Here is an 18,720-nt window from a genome sequence, read left to right on the forward strand (position 1 = left end):
CGTGGGTGTCCAGCTTGGGAGCAAACATATTCGCTCACTATCCAGTCACGACGAGTTGGACTTCCTCGATTTATTGCGTGCCCCTTGGCATGTTCTATGGTTTGCGATTGGGCTAGCAGGCATTAGTGTATGTGCAATAAATGCCATTTTGACTACTTGTTCCTTTGTCCCGAGAGTATGTGCGAGACCCCATATGTCACAAGTTTATGCCTCGTCACTTGCAGTAAAATGCTCCGGCAACATGCCGCGAAAACACAAGTCACCGCACCTCCGCGGCTCACCCACCTCCGAAAGGAATGATCACAACGTTGTGCAGTGAAGCCAATGACACGAGGCTGACGACATCTTCGTGGCACACTGGCAAGGCAAATAAATGCGATGCAAGTTAGTCAGGTGGAAACAAAACACGAGTACAGATCTACGGTACGCTGACCAGCAACTAGTGCTTGGTCTATAAACACAGCTTTATTTTCTTTTTACTGATGGTGGTTGAGGTACAGTAAGTCATCAGGACAGGAAACTGACTTCGTTATAAACAATATTTCGTTAAAAGCAGAGGAGCTGTAGGAGAGCCACAGTAGTGCAGAATGTCTGCTCCAACAGCGTGGAAGCTCGTAAAGCCTATAATGAAACAAAGTTGTAGTCATTTGCAGCGACATGACAGTGGCGAAATTTAGCAGTCACTCGTGAATAGCTTCCTTGTCTGTCTGTTATCGTCACGTGACACAGTTAGCTCCAAAGGGCTACCGCGATGTAGTGGAATGACCTTCGCAGTGGTCATTGCTTCGACAGGTTGGTCCAAAGAAATGCCAACGGGCGTCATGTACATAGCACCAAGCACTCCCATGTGGATTTTCTCGCTTTGGATTTCGTACTAAGAGGAGTCTGGCGTTGGTGCTGCCGCACTTCGAATAATCCGGCATAAAATGCAAACACTGTGGTACAAACGAGAAAAACATCGAATAAAGAGATGTTCTGAATGAAGGGATTTCTTTATGCCGACAGGCTACTAATGTATGCGACTCGATTTCAGAAAAGCCCTTTTGATCACCAATTTTAAAATTATAACTTTATCCCCTTCATGTGCTGTGTGTAAAATGATGCACGCTAAGATGGTGCAGTAAAACCAAAAGCATTGATGAAAATGACAATATTTATTGTGTGTCAAATGCATATTGAAGTACACCTGATTGTACCTTTGCTGCAAGTCTGACTAACATGTGTAAAGTGCTTCAGTGAAATAAGTTGCAAGTTAGACAGGTGGGTATTTGTTTTCAATGTCAGTATGATTGTAATGTAGTGGTTTCACTTACATTTATTTTTTCACTGAGTTTTACATCTGGCATAGTTTTCAAGTGGCTTGATGGGTGCCTTTCGGGTATGTGAACATGGAATATTGTCATGTCTGACACTCCTGCAGCATTCTCGCATGCAATCCAATTTCTGTAAACTTGAGAAATCTAGCTGAATAATGGAAAATTACGAATCTAATCTGCAGCTGTACATATATCCCAATGTTGAAGATGCAAGAAATGTGGTGGAAATAAATTTTTCATGTGAATAAATATTTGAAGCCTGAAGGGTTTAATTGGCAGGCTCTGTGAAAATACCTGCAATGCCTTTCAGCAGTTCACTTACGTGGCCAGACGACCAAGTCAGGAATTCGAGCAAAGGAACCTTCACGCAGCGTAAAGATTTCTCGCATGGTGTGACCTGCGAGAAGAGATAAGGCAACAGCAGTCAGCGAATGCAAACACAGATAAACACGCAACAATGCAATGTGGGCCAATTCAAAAGTTAAATTCACTCAAACAAACCTATGAGTTTTGGGGGTCCTACTGTGCCTGCAATGCATTTCAATGCCGCTTAATTCAAAGAAGGCTTTCAGGTGATTAAAGCGTTTTGGCCTCCCAGCAGGTAGACTGGGACAGCCAGAAGTGGCTTACTTGAAGACAAGCATCGAACAGAAATAATCAAAACATGCCCACATTTGAAATTTGTGCAGCTGTGTATGCTGATAGATAAAATAACATCGCAAAGCCTCTAGAACAGTAATCTGCAATCAGTATGTTATTTAGATTCGTTTTAGATACAAAGACCGATTCATTTTATGTACGTTTTCAGAAGAGTTAGTACCAAGTGTCAAACAGACTGGGAAATGTGCTTTCAAGTGACAAAATGGATAAAGTGCTCTTATGTTCTTTAAGCATATGCAATGCTTATCACCCCCCCTCCCCCGCTTGAGCAAAACAATGGCACCAATAAGAACAATAATGACAATAATGTGAATACACAGCACAAACATATTTCAGTACCTACACACTCTAATGAATGAATGAATGAGAAGTGGTAGAGTGATGACAGAATGAGTGAGGGAGAACAACAAAACCTTCACTGAACGGGAATCACAAGGCTCTTAAATATCTCTTACCATGTGCCCTGAAAAGTCTGTCTTGGCCATCAGCCGAGTAAGAAATGCCGGCACGACGAACATCCTCGAGGAATGCCTCGTTGATAATGGGGGGTGGAAGGTCGTGGTCCGAAGGAGGTGGCTGTTGCCAAGAGAAAAGATAGCACCTGGTTGATTATGCTGCTTAGCATAATATAGGTCACGTTCGCAAGAGAAATAAAAAGGCCACCCCAGCGTCAGGGCCACAAGCAGAGAAGAAATTTGCCTATTCTTTTTCTCCAAATTGAGCCACAATTATTATAACACGAATTTTGCTAATACTACACTGGGAAAGGGTTATCTTCATGAAAATTTTAGAAAATACCATATACACAACACAAAGTAAGCACACCCAAATAGTGCCACATATACAGAGATGTCTCCTTTACAATTTAAGTTGAGGACATAATTGACTCGATGTAAAACATGCCTTTCAATCAACACACAATGGCTATAGAAGCAAAGTCTAAAAGTGTCATGGGGTGCCCAATCAATTTGGGTGTTATATGCATTAAAAGCATACATTTAAAGAGTGGTTCAGTGGCCTTTCCTCTGTTATGACTGACTATATGCTAAAAAATTACTATATATATATATATATATATATGTATATACCTCAGAACCCTTTACTTAGACTGTCTCAAATGCACAATGAAAGCATGGCTTCTGCGATCTAAAAGAAAAAATGGCATGCCACCTCATATGTAGCATGCTGCAATGTCTAGCAGCAGCATGAGCCAAAGAATCGAACATGATAAGACTAATGCAAAGCAGGACTAGCACCCTCATCCTGTTGTCTTCCTTGTTCTTGTCCTACTTTGTGCTCGTCCTTCTGTATTCACGAGCATGCGCCAACTTGCCTGACAACTTACTTTCCAAAGAAACGAGCAGAAGTATCCCGTCTGCAGCTTGTTGGACCCTACATTGTAGTTCAACACAAGTGCGTACAGCGCGAACAGATAAGGGCAGAGGCAAGAATGAGATGGGACACAGTGCTGACTAACAACGTGTCAGTGCCGACTAGTTTCCTTGCACTTTATGTACTAAGCAATGTCCCACTAAACAGCCCAATGAAATGTGTTATGTATCGCAGTTCCGCTGTGCACACGAATGCTTGCAGGTGCAAACGTCAAGCTATTACTGGTTGTGAGCAAACCTGGTGGCAATATCTCTTAAAATGAAACATTGGTAGAATGAAAATGGTAAGTGCCAGTATCAGAGCAAGTGCTGCATAAGAAAAGCAAGCAAAACACCAGATGTCACAGACCAACCAGCACAATGTATAGCATCACAAGTACAGTGAAGCGACCAGCTGCAAGCACAGCGTTCCCACAAAAATCACTGAAAGGAGCACTAGTATTCACGAGTGTGGCAAGAATGGCAGCTCACACCAGCATGGGAATGATGGGAAATACAGTTAACTTCCAGCAATTCGACTCCGGTTATATAAAGCTTTCAGTTAATTTGATGCTCACCGAAAGTCCCGAGCTTCGGTCAGGATGCCCATGCTTTTCTATGGCCTGAAACTTCTGTTATTTCGATCAGAAAATTGGCCTTCGGTAGATAATTCGAATTTGACCAGTCACCATGCATGCATGCGACCCCTATGGTGACCCCATTAGTGGCAGTATGTCTTGGCAGAGCTCAGGTGACACTGAATGTGTTGAACACACGTGATCGCCAGACAAGAACACCTATTTTTGGTCTTCCCTAGGAAGATATTCAAGCAATAATGGTCGCTCACAATGTCTGATTACAGTATTTACTCAATTCTAATGCATGCCACACCCTGCCCCCCTTTCTTTTCTCCCAAGAAATTGGGTCGATAACTGCCTGCGCGGTGCAATCAGACACAAAACCAAAACTGCATTTGGGGTGCTTGTATGCTTTACTGCATAAGACAGGTATTTTGCGGCAAAACTGACTTTAGGAAACATGCCACTATTGTGCAACTCATATTAGACCCTTGCCCATTCTTATTGCAACAGAAATTACATGGATACTCCAAGCGAATTTACACCGTCGGCATCACCATGAGGTTTCATATAAAGTCCAAGAGCAACAACGTCGCGGCCGCGTGCTGTACGCTGTAGGTGCCAGAGAAAGCTTGCGAGGGTGAGCCGAGAAGGATGATGGTTTGGTACGGCGGCGTCTTCTCGTGCTCACAAGGGAGGAAGGCAGGGAGGAAGGCTGAGAGGGAGAGAAGGAGGGAAAGGAAGGAGGGAGGAAAAGTGCACGCAGTCTTCTCACGCACGCCAGGGGTTAATGCGGAGATGTGCGTGCACTAGGACACACAGGTTAATGTGCCTCTCTAGCTGCAGCAGTTGAGCACAGTCACACGTGCCCTATCTTGGAGGAAATCTGCCGTGGGCTCGAAGGCTAGTGGACCTGAGATAGCTGATGGCTTCGTGTGCATGTATTGCGTTCTTGCGGGCCTTGAAACGAGAGGCAGCATGAAGGGGAATTAGCTCACTGTTGCTGCCACTCTTCATTGTGCCACCATTCTGACAGCAAGTGTCTAATCAAGTGAGATGTGTTCGTGTGTGCCTGTGTGTACGTGACACCATGGTTGTCAATTTAGTTAGCGAATGTTTACAGCAGTTTACGCAGCTGATAAAACGACTAACCTTACTTCATGCGGCTGTTTAATGATTTGCTATCGCAATCGATGCTCGCATTTCAGGCGAAACTTTCTTCTAAGTTAGAAAATCGGGTGAATATTAGATTTCTAGTTTGTTTAGAAGCTTTAATGTCATTTCTACGTCAGTTTTTCTACTTTGGCCACAGAAGGCAGCTGCACGTTTGATTCGGAGGCGTGTTAGAATCGGGGCAATACTGCCTAATGAATCGGGCGGCGTGTTGTGGCACTTTTTCTGCATTTTGTTTAATTCAACCAGCCAGATAATTCGATAAACTTTGTCGGTCCTGTCAGGGTCGAATTAATGAAAGTTGACCGTACCTGGATTTCTCTAAATGATGTTTTTCTGACTTAAAATGACTGCAAATTTTAGAATTGGTCATTTTCAGCGACATACTGCATTATAAATATGTGAAGAAGAAGACGCGCCTCGCGGCACAGACACATCGCCAACGCGCGGCTCGGCCCCGCTCGCGCTGTTGATTACTGTCTCCTTTTTTGGACAGTGCTTCGGGCTGTCTCGCCGTTCCGGGTCGCCGCGCTTTTGCCTTAGGAGCCGCCAATAAACCTCTTCTCAATTGGTGGAGGTGCTGGGACTCAAACCCCGTCGCTTGTAACCCTGGAGCTGCGATCAAGAACGCTATCGCCCGCCATGACCGACAGCTCATCCCAAACGGCGCCGACGCCACAGTCCGTCACTTGCACCGGCGTTGCACGACAACGCGACCCCAAGACCTTCAGCGGTGCAGACGACGAAGACGTAGAAGACTGGTTGGCGTCATCTGAACGGGTGAGCGCGCACAACAAGTGGGATGATCCAGCGAAGTTAACCCACGTCATCTTTTATCTGGCTAGTGTTGCCCAACTCTGGTTTCACAACCACGAAAGCGACTTACCCACATGGTCAATCTTCAAGACAACCTTTACAGAAGTGTTCGGCCGACCCGCTGTTCGCAAACTGCGCGCTGAACAACGCTTGCGCACCCGAGCACAGCAGACGGCAGAAACATTCACGAGCTACATTGAAGACGTCGTGGACCTGTGTAAACGAGTCAACACGGCAATGCCCGAAGCTGAGCGAATTCACCATATACTGAAGGGCATCGATGACAGCGCTTTCCAGATGCTTCTAGCCAGGAATCCGCGCACTGTGTCCGAAGTCGTCAGCCTATGCCAAAGTTATGATGAGTTACGGAAGCAACGCGCTTCGACTCGGCGTGCTCTGGGCAGCGACGACTTGGTGGCAAGCCTTGACAGCATGTACGACCCATGCTCATTACTTCAACGGGTCAAGGACTTCGTGCGTGAGGAAGTTGCCCGCCAACTTTCTTTAGTCCCCTTCACTCAGGAGCCCACCTCCCGTCTTCCAAACACGCTCCGCACTCTCATCTCCGAAGAGGTCGCTCAAGTTGTCCCTTCCGCACACCATCAGCCGCCTGCAGCCACGAATCTCAACTCTGCTCTGGCAGTGCAGCCTGTCGCGACTCCTCCCACCTATGTGCAGCCAGTCCTGCCTGTGGCTGCGCCTCTTACGTACGCGCAGGCAGTACGCAGGCCTCCGCCTGCGTCTTTCGCGACCCATTCCCAACCGGTGCCACCGGAAGCCCATGCTGCATCTTGGACCGCACCGCGAGCTAATCCTTGGAGGACGCCTGATAATCGTCCCATCTGCTATTCTTGCTGCACTCCTGGACACGTCGCCCGATATTGCCGACGTCGGCCTCAAGCGTTCGGCGACGCCTCTCTGCCCTTCCAGTACGGCAGCCAGCCCTTTCGCCCATACGCCACTCCTTCCCACCAACCGTATGCTCGTGCTGACCTTCCAGAATTTCCTTCGCGTCGCTCGCCATCCCCTCGCCGACGCTCGCTCTCCCCAATGCGTCGGCGACCCGCACCACCTGACCAGGGAAACTGAACGTCGCAGTTCACGAGGCAAGAACTGCGCCCCATTCGAACTGTCTAAGTCCTCGCGCCTGTCCTGCTAACGTGATCGAAATTAGTGTAGAAGGTGTTCCTGCATTCGCTCTTGTGGATACCGGTGCAGCCGTTTCTGTGATAGCCGCCCAACTGTGCCGTTCGCTGCGCAAGGTGACCACGCCGCTTTCTGGACTGTCGCTTCGTACGGCAAGCGCTCAGCACGTCACTCCGCACGCAGCCTGTACTGTGCGTGTGCTTATTCACGGCATTGTTTACATAGTCGAGTGCATTGTTCTTCCCACCTGCTCGCATGACGTCATCCTCGGATGGGACTTCTTATCCCGTCATAAAGCCGTGATCGACTGCGCACGCGCCGAAGTTGAATTTTCCCCTTGTGACGCACCCTTGCACGAAGATTGTGACCGCCCTTCTAAACTTACCGTGCGCGAGGACACAGATATTCCACCTGGCTCCTTCGCTCTCGTACCCGTCTCTTGCGATGCCATCACTGATGCAACAGTCCTCTTCACACCTTCCGACCTCTTCATGAGCCGTAAATCTCTCCGACTACCCTTCGCAACACTTGACATGGCTGGCGGCTGTAGCAATATATACTTTTGCAATCCCCTCTGTGCGCCTATTACATTGCTCGTTGGTGAATGCCTTGGCATCGTGGAAATCCTCGACTCTTCGTCTTTGGTTGACGTCCCCGGAGACTCTTTTGATGTCGACTCCGGCCAGTCGTCTTCGATTTCCGCGCTTGAAGAGACGTCCAAGGATGCTTTCTCGAGTGCCATCGCCGATACCCTCACACCTGCCGAACGCGCCGACCTTCTTGATCTCCTGCACCACTTTAGAAGTTCATTCGACGTTTCACAACCTCACTTGGGCCGCACGTCGGAAGTGCAGCACTATATTGACACCGGTTCACATCAGCCGTTACGTCAACGACCCTACCGCGTCTCGGCCGAAGAGCGTCGTGTCATTACCACCCACGTCGAAGATATGCTGCGCCGTGACGTTATTCAACCTTCGCACAGTCCCTGGGCATCGCCTGTCGTTCTAGTTCGCAAGAAGGACGGGTCTATTCGCTTTTGCATCGACTACCGTCGGCTAAATAAGGTAACGCGCAAAGACGTCTATCCTTTGCCGCGCATCGACGACGCCCTCGACAGTCTTCAGGGAGCAGAATTCTTCTCGTCCCTTGACTTGCGTTCGGGGTACTGGCAGGTACCGATGGCTGCAGCCGATTGACAGAAAACCGCATTCATTACGCCTGACGGCTTATATGAATTTAACGTAATGCCGTTCGGGCTTTGTAACGCCCCTGCCACCTTTGAACGACTCATGGACAACACGCTGCGTGGCCTCAAGTGGTCCATATGTCTGTGTTACCTCGACGATGTCGTGGTTTTCTCGCCTGATTTTCCGACTCACCTGCTCCGCCTCAGACTTGTTTTGACCTGTCTAACGACCGCTGGCCTCCAACTCAACCTCAAGAAGTGCCGCTTCGCCGCGCGAGAGCTCACCATTTTAGGCCACGTTGTGTCCAAGCACGGCGTTCTACCCGATCCTGCAAAACTTCGAGCTGTCGCTGAGTTTCCGAAGCCTCAGACCATCAAAGAACTTCGGAGCTTTGTGGGCCTATGCTCATATTTCCGGCGCTTTGTTCGGAATTTCGCATCGATCATGGCGCCATTGACTCAGCTTCTGCGCGGTGACACCACCCTCTCCTCCTGGTCCCCTGCATGTGACTCCGCCTTCGCTACGCTGCGTCGTCTTCTCACCTCCCCACCTATTCTTCGCCATTTCGACCCGTCGGCTGCGACTGAGGTACACACAGATGCCAGCGGGGTCGGTCTCGGCGCCGTCCTCGCCCAACGAAAGCCAGGCTACCCCGAATACGTAGTCGCCTATGCGAGTCGCACGCTGACGAAGCCTGAGGCCAATTACAGCGTGACCGAAAAAGAGTGCTTGGCCTTAGTATGGGCACTTGGCAAGTTCCAAGCATACCTGTACGGGCGCCCATTCGACTTGGTCACAGATCACCACGCGCTTTGTTGGCTTGCCAACTTGAAAGATCCCACTGGCCGCCTAGCCCGTTGGGCATTACGCATTTAGGAGTACGATATTCGCGTCGTATACCGCAGTGGGCGAACACACTCCGACGCCGACGCCCTGTTTCGTTCACCTTTACCTCCAGACTCGGCCTGCGGAACAACTTCCGCACACTCCATCTCATCTCTCGACATGGACTCCTTTGCCACCGCACAACGTCGTGACCCGTGGATCGCGTCTCTTTTCGACTATCTTTCTGGATCATCGACTATCCCTGTATCCCGAACCCTCCGACGCCAAGCAGTTCATTTTGCCATTCGTGACCAGCTGCTCCACCGACGCAATTACTCTCCTGAAGGCCGTCGGTGGCTTCTGGTGATTCCTCGCAGCTTAAGGTCACAAATATGTGCCGCTTTCCACAACGATCCACAGTGTGGCCACGCCGGAGTCTTCAAGACGTACGAACGAATTCGCCACCGCTACTACTGGCGCGGCATGTACAATTTTGTACAAAAGTTTGTTCGGTGCTGTCTTGACTGTCAACGCCGCAAATCGCCGCCTTTACGCCCGTCTGGTGCCTTGCAGCCGCTCCCGTGCCCTACCACACCCTTCGATCGCGTCGGCATCGACCTATACGGCCCGCTTCCTATGACTCCAGACGGCAATCGGTGGATCGTAGTTGCTGTTGACCACTTGACACGCTACGCCGAAACTGCTGCTTTACCAAGTGCTACGGCACGGGATGTAGCCTTTTTCGTTCTACATCGCTTCGTGCTTCGACACGGCGCACCTCGAGAATTCCTCAGCGATCGAGGTCGCGCCTTCCTCTCCGAAGTCGTCAAAAGTTTGCTCTCGGAATGCCGTATTATTCATCGGACAAGCACGGCATACCATCCCCAGACTAACGGACTCACAGAGCGATTTAACCGCACACTTGGTGACATGCTGTCGATGTACGTGGCATCTGATCATGGTAACTGGGACCGCATCCTTCCATTCATCACGTTCGCGTACAACACCGCGATCCAGGCCACTACGGGATTTTCACCTTTCTTCCTCCTGTATGGCCGCCAGCCTACGCATACCATCGACACGCTCCTTCCATACCGTTCTGACGCCTCCGAGTGTCTACCTGTGTCCGACGTCGCCCGACAGGCCGAAGAATGCCGCCAGCTAGCGCGCTCCTTTATGGCCGAGCAACAGCAGCGCCAGAAAGAAAACCGCACCGACACGCTTCCGAACACCACCTACGCCGCTCCAGGCGTTCTTGTGTGGTTGTCTGTGCCTTTCCAGACTCCGGGGCTTTCCTCAAAACTCGTCCCAAAATTGGAAGGGCCTTACCGAGTCTTGGAGCAAACATCTCCGGTGAATTTTCTAATCGAGCCACTGTCACCACCTGAAGACTTGCGCCGGCGTGGACGTGACATTGTCCACGTCTCGCGTCTCAAGCCCTACCACAACCCTCTGCCTCCTGATTCTTAAGGCGCCAGGATGGCTCTTTTTGTCCGGGGGGAGATTGTGAAGAAGAAGACGCGCCTCGCGGCACAGACACATCGCCAACGCGCGGCTCGGCCCCGCTCGCGCTGTTGATTACTGTCGCCTTTTTTGGACAGTGCTTCGGGCTGTCTCGCCGTTCCCGGTCGCCGCACTTTTGCCTTAGGAGCCGCCAATAAACCTCTTCTCAAATACAATAATTCACAACTATCATACCTGCATGCAAAAACTTATTTCCTTCATGCTTTCAGAAAAATAATTGCTCGCAATGTTAGAAGGCTAAACGCAAAACAAATGACGCCACAAGAATGTCTGACGCCACAAGCACGATCACGGTTAGGCCAATCCTTGTATTACCCATCATTCCCACAGTAGCTGAACGATAGCAGTGCCAGTCTTCGCTATAAGTAAAATTTTTACAGGAAGACTGTGGCTGCAAGAGGTGCATTTGACAAGCTTACCCTGACACACTTGTGGACAGGGTTAATGGCGACGGTGGAGGAGTCTTGCAGAGAGGACTTGGTGCTTTTTATGGGCTCCTGAGGGCACATGCAGGACGGAGGCAGGACAGAGGCCACGAGCAGAGCAGTGCACAAAGAAAAAGCAGGCAGGCATGCACAGTGCAAGACAGCATGAGGTGCCTCGGCAAGCAAGCTGCTGCTTGGAGACAGCAAGATGCAGCAGGCAGCAACGGGGCACAGGGCACCAAAGGAGGACAAACACAAAGGCAATGAAACATTAACATGTTCGTGTGAAGACAAAGAAACATTGAGGGAAACGCATGAAACCTAGGACGATAGACTGCAAGTTGGTAGAGATTTACGGTACAAGAAGGCAGGCACGCAAAACACAGATGCAAAACTGTTTGTGCATCTGTATTTCTGCATCATGAACACATAAGCCAACAGACAATGAAGCCAAGGAAAGCTTAAGGGAAATTAACAACATGCATGTAAAAGCTTGGCCTTTGAGGTTAGCTTTTTTTGCCCTCAGGGGTACAACATGGACACCCCCTATCAAAGTGTAGCGTTAATAATGGAAAAAGGAAATGAAAGTAGACAAAGAGATAGCTTTTGGCAGGTGGGAGTCGAACCCACAATCTCTGCGTGATACATGCGATGCTCTACCAACTGCCACAGCCCACACCTATGGTTGAAAAAAATATTCCACATCTGCCACATAATGCCTGGAGTGACACTGGCTAACACACCCAGAGCATACATAGAAAAGTGGATGGGGGTATAGATGCCAACATAGCACAATTGCCAGAGCATCGCGTACATCATGCAAAAACTTTGGGTCCGGCTCCCACCAGCGGCAAGTTGTCTATTATTTCCCTTTTGTTTCCCTGTCAATACTTCAATTAAGAAACATAGTTACTTTTCTCTCATGAGCTTGTGGGCAAAGTTTGCTTAACTCTTTCCTTATTGCCAGTAAATGAGCCCATTTTTCTTGCTTTTATAGTTGATCCTTTTATTTCAACACATATTATTCATAACATACACTACTGTAAGTGATACATAAAATCACACTAAGCATTGGTGTTTTAAATGGAAGTAAAACAGAAGTGGCCAATTTTGGAGAATTCTTATGTGAAATTTCAGAAAGGCATCTCAGAATGGATTAATGAAAAATAATTAATTTGTGAATGTTATTAAAAGTGCTGAGCGCAAGAAAAATCTTCTGAAATACACAATATGTGGCTTGGTCCTGGTTTCCTCCAATTTCTTCAAGTTAGGTTGCACCAAAAATATTTACACTGCTAAAATTGCATGATTATTAGCCTTAGTGATGCTCGTGCTATATGGGAATGCAGTGGTTTCGCAAATGTGAAAATGGGTGTGTGCCTGCCCTGTATAAGGGAGTGCTTGTTTTGACTCCTTGCAGAAAGCGTCTGGTTTCTTTTTTTCTGCATTCTTTATGCTTTTGAAGCAATGGTTGCCAAGTTGAGGAACATTCACTAACCTCTACATACTCTGTTATCATGCCCAATAAGCTTCCCTCTGTAAGCAATTGATGCTACAGCCTTCACCTGCTTTGTGCAGCATTGTAGAGTAATGAATAAGGGTATTTGCACAAGTGGTGTTCAAGAAGTAAGACATCAGACTGCTAGTCAAGCTTTTATGAAAGGTCAGTATGAAGTTGACTACACATTCTTGTGTGAATTAAGAGTGCATAATGAGAATGATTTCTCATACTGTGATGTACATGCACTGCCAAAATGATAATGGATAAATGCAACCCACTGTGGATAAAAATAAAACTGTGCTTGATATTAGGTGAACATAATAATCAAAGTAATGCACACTCCTAAACATAGGTCGATGTTTGAGGCGTCATTATGCCTTTCAGGCACTGATTCATTCTGTCCAGTGAAAATTTAGTTTCATGACACTTTTCTATGTCTTCAGGATCAGGAAAAGTGTATTGCTGCAGAATGGATCAAGAATTTTAAAGTTTTCATTGAGCCCTGTCAAATTTACAGAATGTGGACTTCGTGCGAGAACTCTACACAGTAATGTCCGGTATGAAACATCAACTGTTTCATGTCTAGCACACTCGGAAAGCATCCATCCAGCCACTTGAAATGTATACTGAATATACGACATTGTGAAGAAACAATAAAAGAAGTGAACCCTCTTGACATGACGACATATTGACACTGAGAGTAATGACTTCGCCACCTACCTTCCAACTCATTTTACCAAAGCACCTTGCACATACCATTCAAACTTGCAAAACAGGTCCATTCATAAGCGATTCAAGATGTTTGCGACACATCTTAAAGATCATCATTTCTATTAGTGCCCCTGCTTTGATGTACTATCTCGGCATGCACAATTATGTACACAGTGTCTCAAGGGGTTAAAGCGGTGTAGACATTAAAGCTGGAAATTCGACAACTCGACAGAAGCCTTTGTCTTGACTGAAGCTGCCATTTCTAAATTGTGTAGCCGAGTACATCAAAAGGCACATGTTGCATTGTTTGATTGGTGAAGTGCTAGGAACACTGGAGGCCAATTTCTACAGTACTTCCAGTCAAAGCTTTAGTTTTCCAGACACCCCCAATGCGCTGAGATATGGCAAATGTGACCAAAAATTAAAGTACAGTCTTCATTTTATACAGCAAATGGCGTTGCTTGCGAAAGAGTTTGGATGGCACTGTTTAACAATGCACCGAAAAGCTATAAATCAAACTGACCGATTCTTATGGCCCGGTAAGGAAAGAGTTAAATATGATAAACTAATGACATTAGCTTTTTCAAAAGACAGGTAGGAGAAAGGTTTTAAGAATCTCCTGGCTAAAGACCTCTTGTTTGAAGAAGCAGAGAGTGAAAAAGCAGCTGAGAGTTAGTGCAACATTCACGTACCCTTCTTGCTTACACCCATGCTGCACCTAACTGGATGTTATTCACAACAGAGTGCATCACAGCACCTGCCTTGTTTAAGGACATGCCAATCATCTGCAGTTCCACCATGCAGGTGCCTCAAGACTATGGCGCAGCAGCTATCTAGCATTCTCTCTGAAGAATAGAATGACTTCAAGTTTGACCTTTCTCTCGAACCAAGCACAAGCAGCATTTTTTTTTCGAGAGAAAGCTTAGTGCAATCAATATGGAAGTGGGTGAAACATAGCACAAGATGTGCAGATGCAAACACACAAGATGCCGGGCTCCTGGGGAACAAAGGAAATGCCTGCATGTCAGACAGCAGAGTAAAGGTGACTGGCAAGTGCTTGGTACTGCCTCCTCGCCTGTCTTGGACACCTTTCCCTACCTTTGACGGAATGAGGACATTGAGGTCGACACCCAGCGCCGACTCGACCCAAGCCTTGAAGTGAGGCAGCACCTTGTTTCCAATCTTGTATCTGTTGAGCCATAGTTTTGAGCAAGCAAATGAACAAGCAAGTAAATGAAGTATGAATGAATGAATGTCCACGTAAGGCTTAGAGAATATGTGGCATTTTATTACACTTGAACATTGACATAATGAACAGATGCAAAGAGTTATCAGATATAGCAAAGAAAAAAAAATTTTCTTGTTGATATGAGCATATAACGAATATCAGACATGTTGAAAGTATTTTCCCATTGGATGTGACTTCTCCCTAATGAGGCTCAACTGTACTTGTAATCAACTGTGCTTTAATGCTTCTTTTAATTCATACTTTCCTTACATGCTTGTTGTGCTGTACCTGCTTCAACAGTCACAATTTATACTCTGGCAACCCTGTACAGTGCCCAATATGTTCTTGTCATGTCAGTGCATGGGTTTACTCACATTCACATTAATTGTGTAAACAGCTATACAGATAAACATGCTGCTATGATAATGCCGCAATAACAGCACTGCAATTATACTGGCAATTTTTGCTACCACTGCTTTTAATGCATAGGTCTTCTTTTTTCGTTGCCATGATTAAGCTTAAGCGGCATGCTCGGACTGATGCTCTGCTACTCTGCAAAATGTGTCACCAGCAGCGCTTGAGACCAGGCTCTGCTTCGTACAAAGTTTGAAGCAGCAAATTTGCACGGGACTGCCCGGAGCTGTCTATACGATGATCTTATTTTTTCTGTCATATAAACCTAGAGAAACAAAGAGCAAAGCAAAGGCCACTCCGGCACCTGGCAGAATGCAAATAGACTATGAATGCAGGGACTACGACTAGCATATCACAAAAATGATAAACATCCGATGAGGGAACAGCTAAACGATATCAGCAGACTTGAGCCACTGTCATGTTGTCCCTATCAAGCACATGTTTGCTTCGAATACATTATACAAGCTCCCACACAGTTGGAAAAAGCTTCCCATTCTGCTATGGCTTTTTATGAAGTACTGTAAGTTATAAAATTTATTTAAAATGATGCCAGTTACAACGACAGTTTACAGTATTCTGCCTGTATAACAGAGCAACCCCAATGCATCACGCCCAATAATGAAGCAAAGCACTTGTCACATAATGAAAGAATGGCACCGCAGGTATTAAGAAGCAAAGGTCACTCCGACATAGTACACAAAGAAAAGCCGTCCCAGCTCACCTGTCACCTGTAAACGAAATATGGTGAGTGGTGCTGTCGACCACAAACTTGGAGTCTTTGTATCCCCAGCCATTCCATTTCAGCAAGTCCTGCCTGCATGTCAGAGTAATAAAATAAAATAAACGAACATAAAAAAAAACTGGGCAGGCACAGTCTGTACATATACTAAGTGTTTACATTATGCTTGGTACATATGCACTGTACTACTTTTGCTTTACGAAAGGTTAAAAAATTCGAATTACAGGAGGATTACATGTCCCAAAACTGCTCAGTGGGCTATGAAGGAGGCTGTATAGTGGAGGGCTTTGGGTTAACTCTGACCACTTGGGGTTAGTTAACCTGTACCTAAATCTACCGTATAGACTCGTATAAAGACCACACTCGTGTAAGAACCGCACCCACAACTTGGCAGCTCAAAATTTGGAGGGAAAAAAAAAATTACACGGAAACCCCTCTAGGAGTTGTCTGAGTATGTGTAAGGGCATTGTGCCACTTGCTCATCTCTACGCAGCCCGGTGTCATTATGAATGTCCTGAAACTTGCTCTGACTAGCACAAATAACAGTGCTGCAGTGACACGAACTGCTGCCGGTGGCAGCAAAAGATGAATAATGATGCAAGCAAACTAGCGCAGGTGGCGGTCCCAAGTGCGCCGACAGTGTTCCGATCATTATAAGCCGTTATGGCTCTTTAGCGCCTTATCCATCCACTGATGAACTGTGATCAATCGCACTCTGGTGGCAGCTGCATCTCAAGCGGCTGCGAGGGCCGCATCTTGAAAGCAATCTGCGATAGGCTCCGTAAAGTCGAGTTTGTGGCTACTCTGGCGCCATCTGCCACAGCGATGCGGCAGTACAGGGAAGGTGGCTCTGCAGCTCGGCCGGCTCGACGCGTATTACTTCACGCGCACTGCACTTCGTATCGGGCATGGTTGGGCAGGTGAAGGGTTGATGAAAGGGTATTAAGACCGATTAGGGTGCTTGAACAAGGATTAGGGAGGATTAAGGCGGATAAAGGAAGAATAATATGGATTAAGGTGAATTAGGATTGATAAAGGAGTATTAAAGCCGATTAGGATGGATTAGGGTAGATTAAGGTGGATTGGGGACCATGGAGCTGGATTAGGTTTGATAGAGGTGAATTAGGGTGTATTAAGGTAGATTGGGACTATTAAGCAGGATTAAGTTGGATTAAGGTGCATGAATAAGGATTAAGGTGGGTGAAGGAGGATTACGGTGGATTATGATGGATTAGGGTTGATAAAGGAGGATTAAGACCGTATAGGGTAGGCTAAGGTGCATTAGGGCGATGCAGGTTGATTAGGTTGTATTGAGGTGGATTGGGAGTATTAAGCTGGATTAAGGTGGATGAAGGAGGATTAAGGTGGATTAGGGCAGACTAAGGTGAATTAGGGTTCATAGAGTATTAAGACCGATTAGTCTACCATAATCCTCCTCAATGCACCGTAATCCTTCTTAACCCACGCATATCCTTCTTCATGCACTTTAATCCACTATAATCGACCTTAATGCACCTCAATGCACCTTCATCCAGCCTAATCCACCTTCATCGACCTTAATCCAACCTAGTGCTCCTTTATAGACCTTCATTCACCCTAATGCACCTTCATCGACTTTATTCTACTTTAATCATCCTTAATACACCCGAATTCATCCTAATCCAATCACTAATCAATCATTACTTTGCTAATCATTAATCATCTCTTATACGCGGCTGCACATGCTTTGATCGATCGCTTCCTGCCTTCCTTCGGTCACGTGATATTTTCTGTAGCTCACAACGGGACCTTGAAACAGAGGTCTAAGGCTTTCGCTTAATGAGCCACACACAAAAGGATGTGTCACAAGCAATACTAGATCAGACGCACGAAGTAAAGCATCTGATCATGTGGTAGAAAAATTGTCTGTAGTATAGAACTCACCTCAAAGCTCCCTTTACAACGGTATAACCCGTTCATAAGGCTTTAAGAAAAAACCAACCTCCTCATAAACGTTGCCTCCAGCATTATCGATGCTGTTATTAGCATCTCTCAAAATTTTCAACCCCACTGGGGCGCGCAACTGGCCCAAAATAACACGCCTCCATAGAATCCTGCGGCCCGTCCGTGGGAGCCCAGGAGGAAAAGCGCGCCGTGCGCAGCCGGCGGGCGAGGAGAATCGAGGAGGAAAGCGCCGTGAGGAGGAGAGTGTTGCTACTTTCAAATTATCAAGGGGCTTTACGTGAGGAAACTCCCAGGCGCCGCCTTGCGTACATCTTCATAAATTAAGAATCCGCCGTTGTCATAATCTCTGGTGATGTGAAAAGGCATTAATCTTGATTACAAGAATACATACACAGTAGTGAAAAGTGCAAAAAGTCGCAGAAGGTTTGTAATGTTCAACCAACATTATTACAAATAAACGAGTCTTAATTTAAACAGAAATGATGCCCCAAACCACAAATGTCAACACCACCTGAGAGCGATGCAAATGCTATGAGCACGCGTCATGAACAAAAGATTTTCATCGCTCCCAAACGACGAGGAAAATGCGGCGATACGCACGCCTATCGAACGCCGTTGTAAATGGCCCCGCTCATTAGCATAATTCGCGCGGCTTGTCGCACCACAAACTGTGGCGGAAGATATCTGCAATGACGACCCAGCTAGCACAACGTCATTCAACGTGAAATTGACGTTTACGAAACGACCCTTCCTGTGACGCTCCTTACGGGATATTCCTTCGACCAATCGGCAAGCTGACACGGTGGCTATCATGGACCACCACCACATTAGGGAGCTTTAGAATAGGGGCCCCAATAGTTTGGGGCCCCAAAGAGCTTTGCGGGTGTTAGCGTTGGGGCACGTAAAAGTGAAGAGTTTTAGAATAGGGTTTTACGTTTGCCGATAGCGTCTTGCGCTGACAGCGCCACTACGGCGTCAAAGAAAAGCTATTAGAAATAATTAAATAAAATATACCATTTTATGATAGGAATAAAAATTCTGGCTTTCGTGTATTCGCCTTTAATTACAATTTAAAGGTTATTCTGTAAGCAGCAAACAATTAGTTGCGCTTAGTTTTGAGCAAACCAACTTTACGTGCCTTCACCAGCCAAGCTTAGCCG

The 18,720-nt window shown here is 46.9% G+C and overlaps 1 protein-coding gene across 2 annotated transcripts in view; it reads right to left on the reverse strand.

The window, feature by feature from the left end:
- The window catches only part of Agps (alkyldihydroxyacetonephosphate synthase), a 161,979-nt gene that overhangs the window by 25,072 nt on the left and 118,187 nt on the right, over positions 1-18,720 (reverse strand). The window contains exons 2-7 of one of the 2 annotated variants that reach the window (XM_075702720.1): positions 15,599-15,691; positions 14,334-14,424; positions 11,018-11,095; positions 2,432-2,552; positions 1,639-1,713; positions 286-357 (exon numbers count right to left, since the gene is read on the reverse strand). In XM_075702720.1, the coding sequence (XP_075558835.1) occupies positions 286-357; positions 1,639-1,713; positions 2,432-2,552; positions 11,018-11,095; positions 14,334-14,424; positions 15,599-15,691 (530 nt within the window). The remainder of the gene's footprint in view (positions 1-285; positions 358-1,638; positions 1,714-2,431; positions 2,553-11,017; positions 11,096-14,333; positions 14,425-15,598; positions 15,692-18,720) is intronic. The other variant, XM_075702721.1, reaches the window with a different exon arrangement.

This window comes from Dermacentor variabilis, chromosome 8, assembly GCF_050947875.1.
Source record: "Dermacentor variabilis isolate Ectoservices chromosome 8, ASM5094787v1, whole genome shotgun sequence".
Classification (NCBI taxonomy): Eukaryota; Metazoa; Arthropoda; class Arachnida; order Ixodida; family Ixodidae; genus Dermacentor; species Dermacentor variabilis.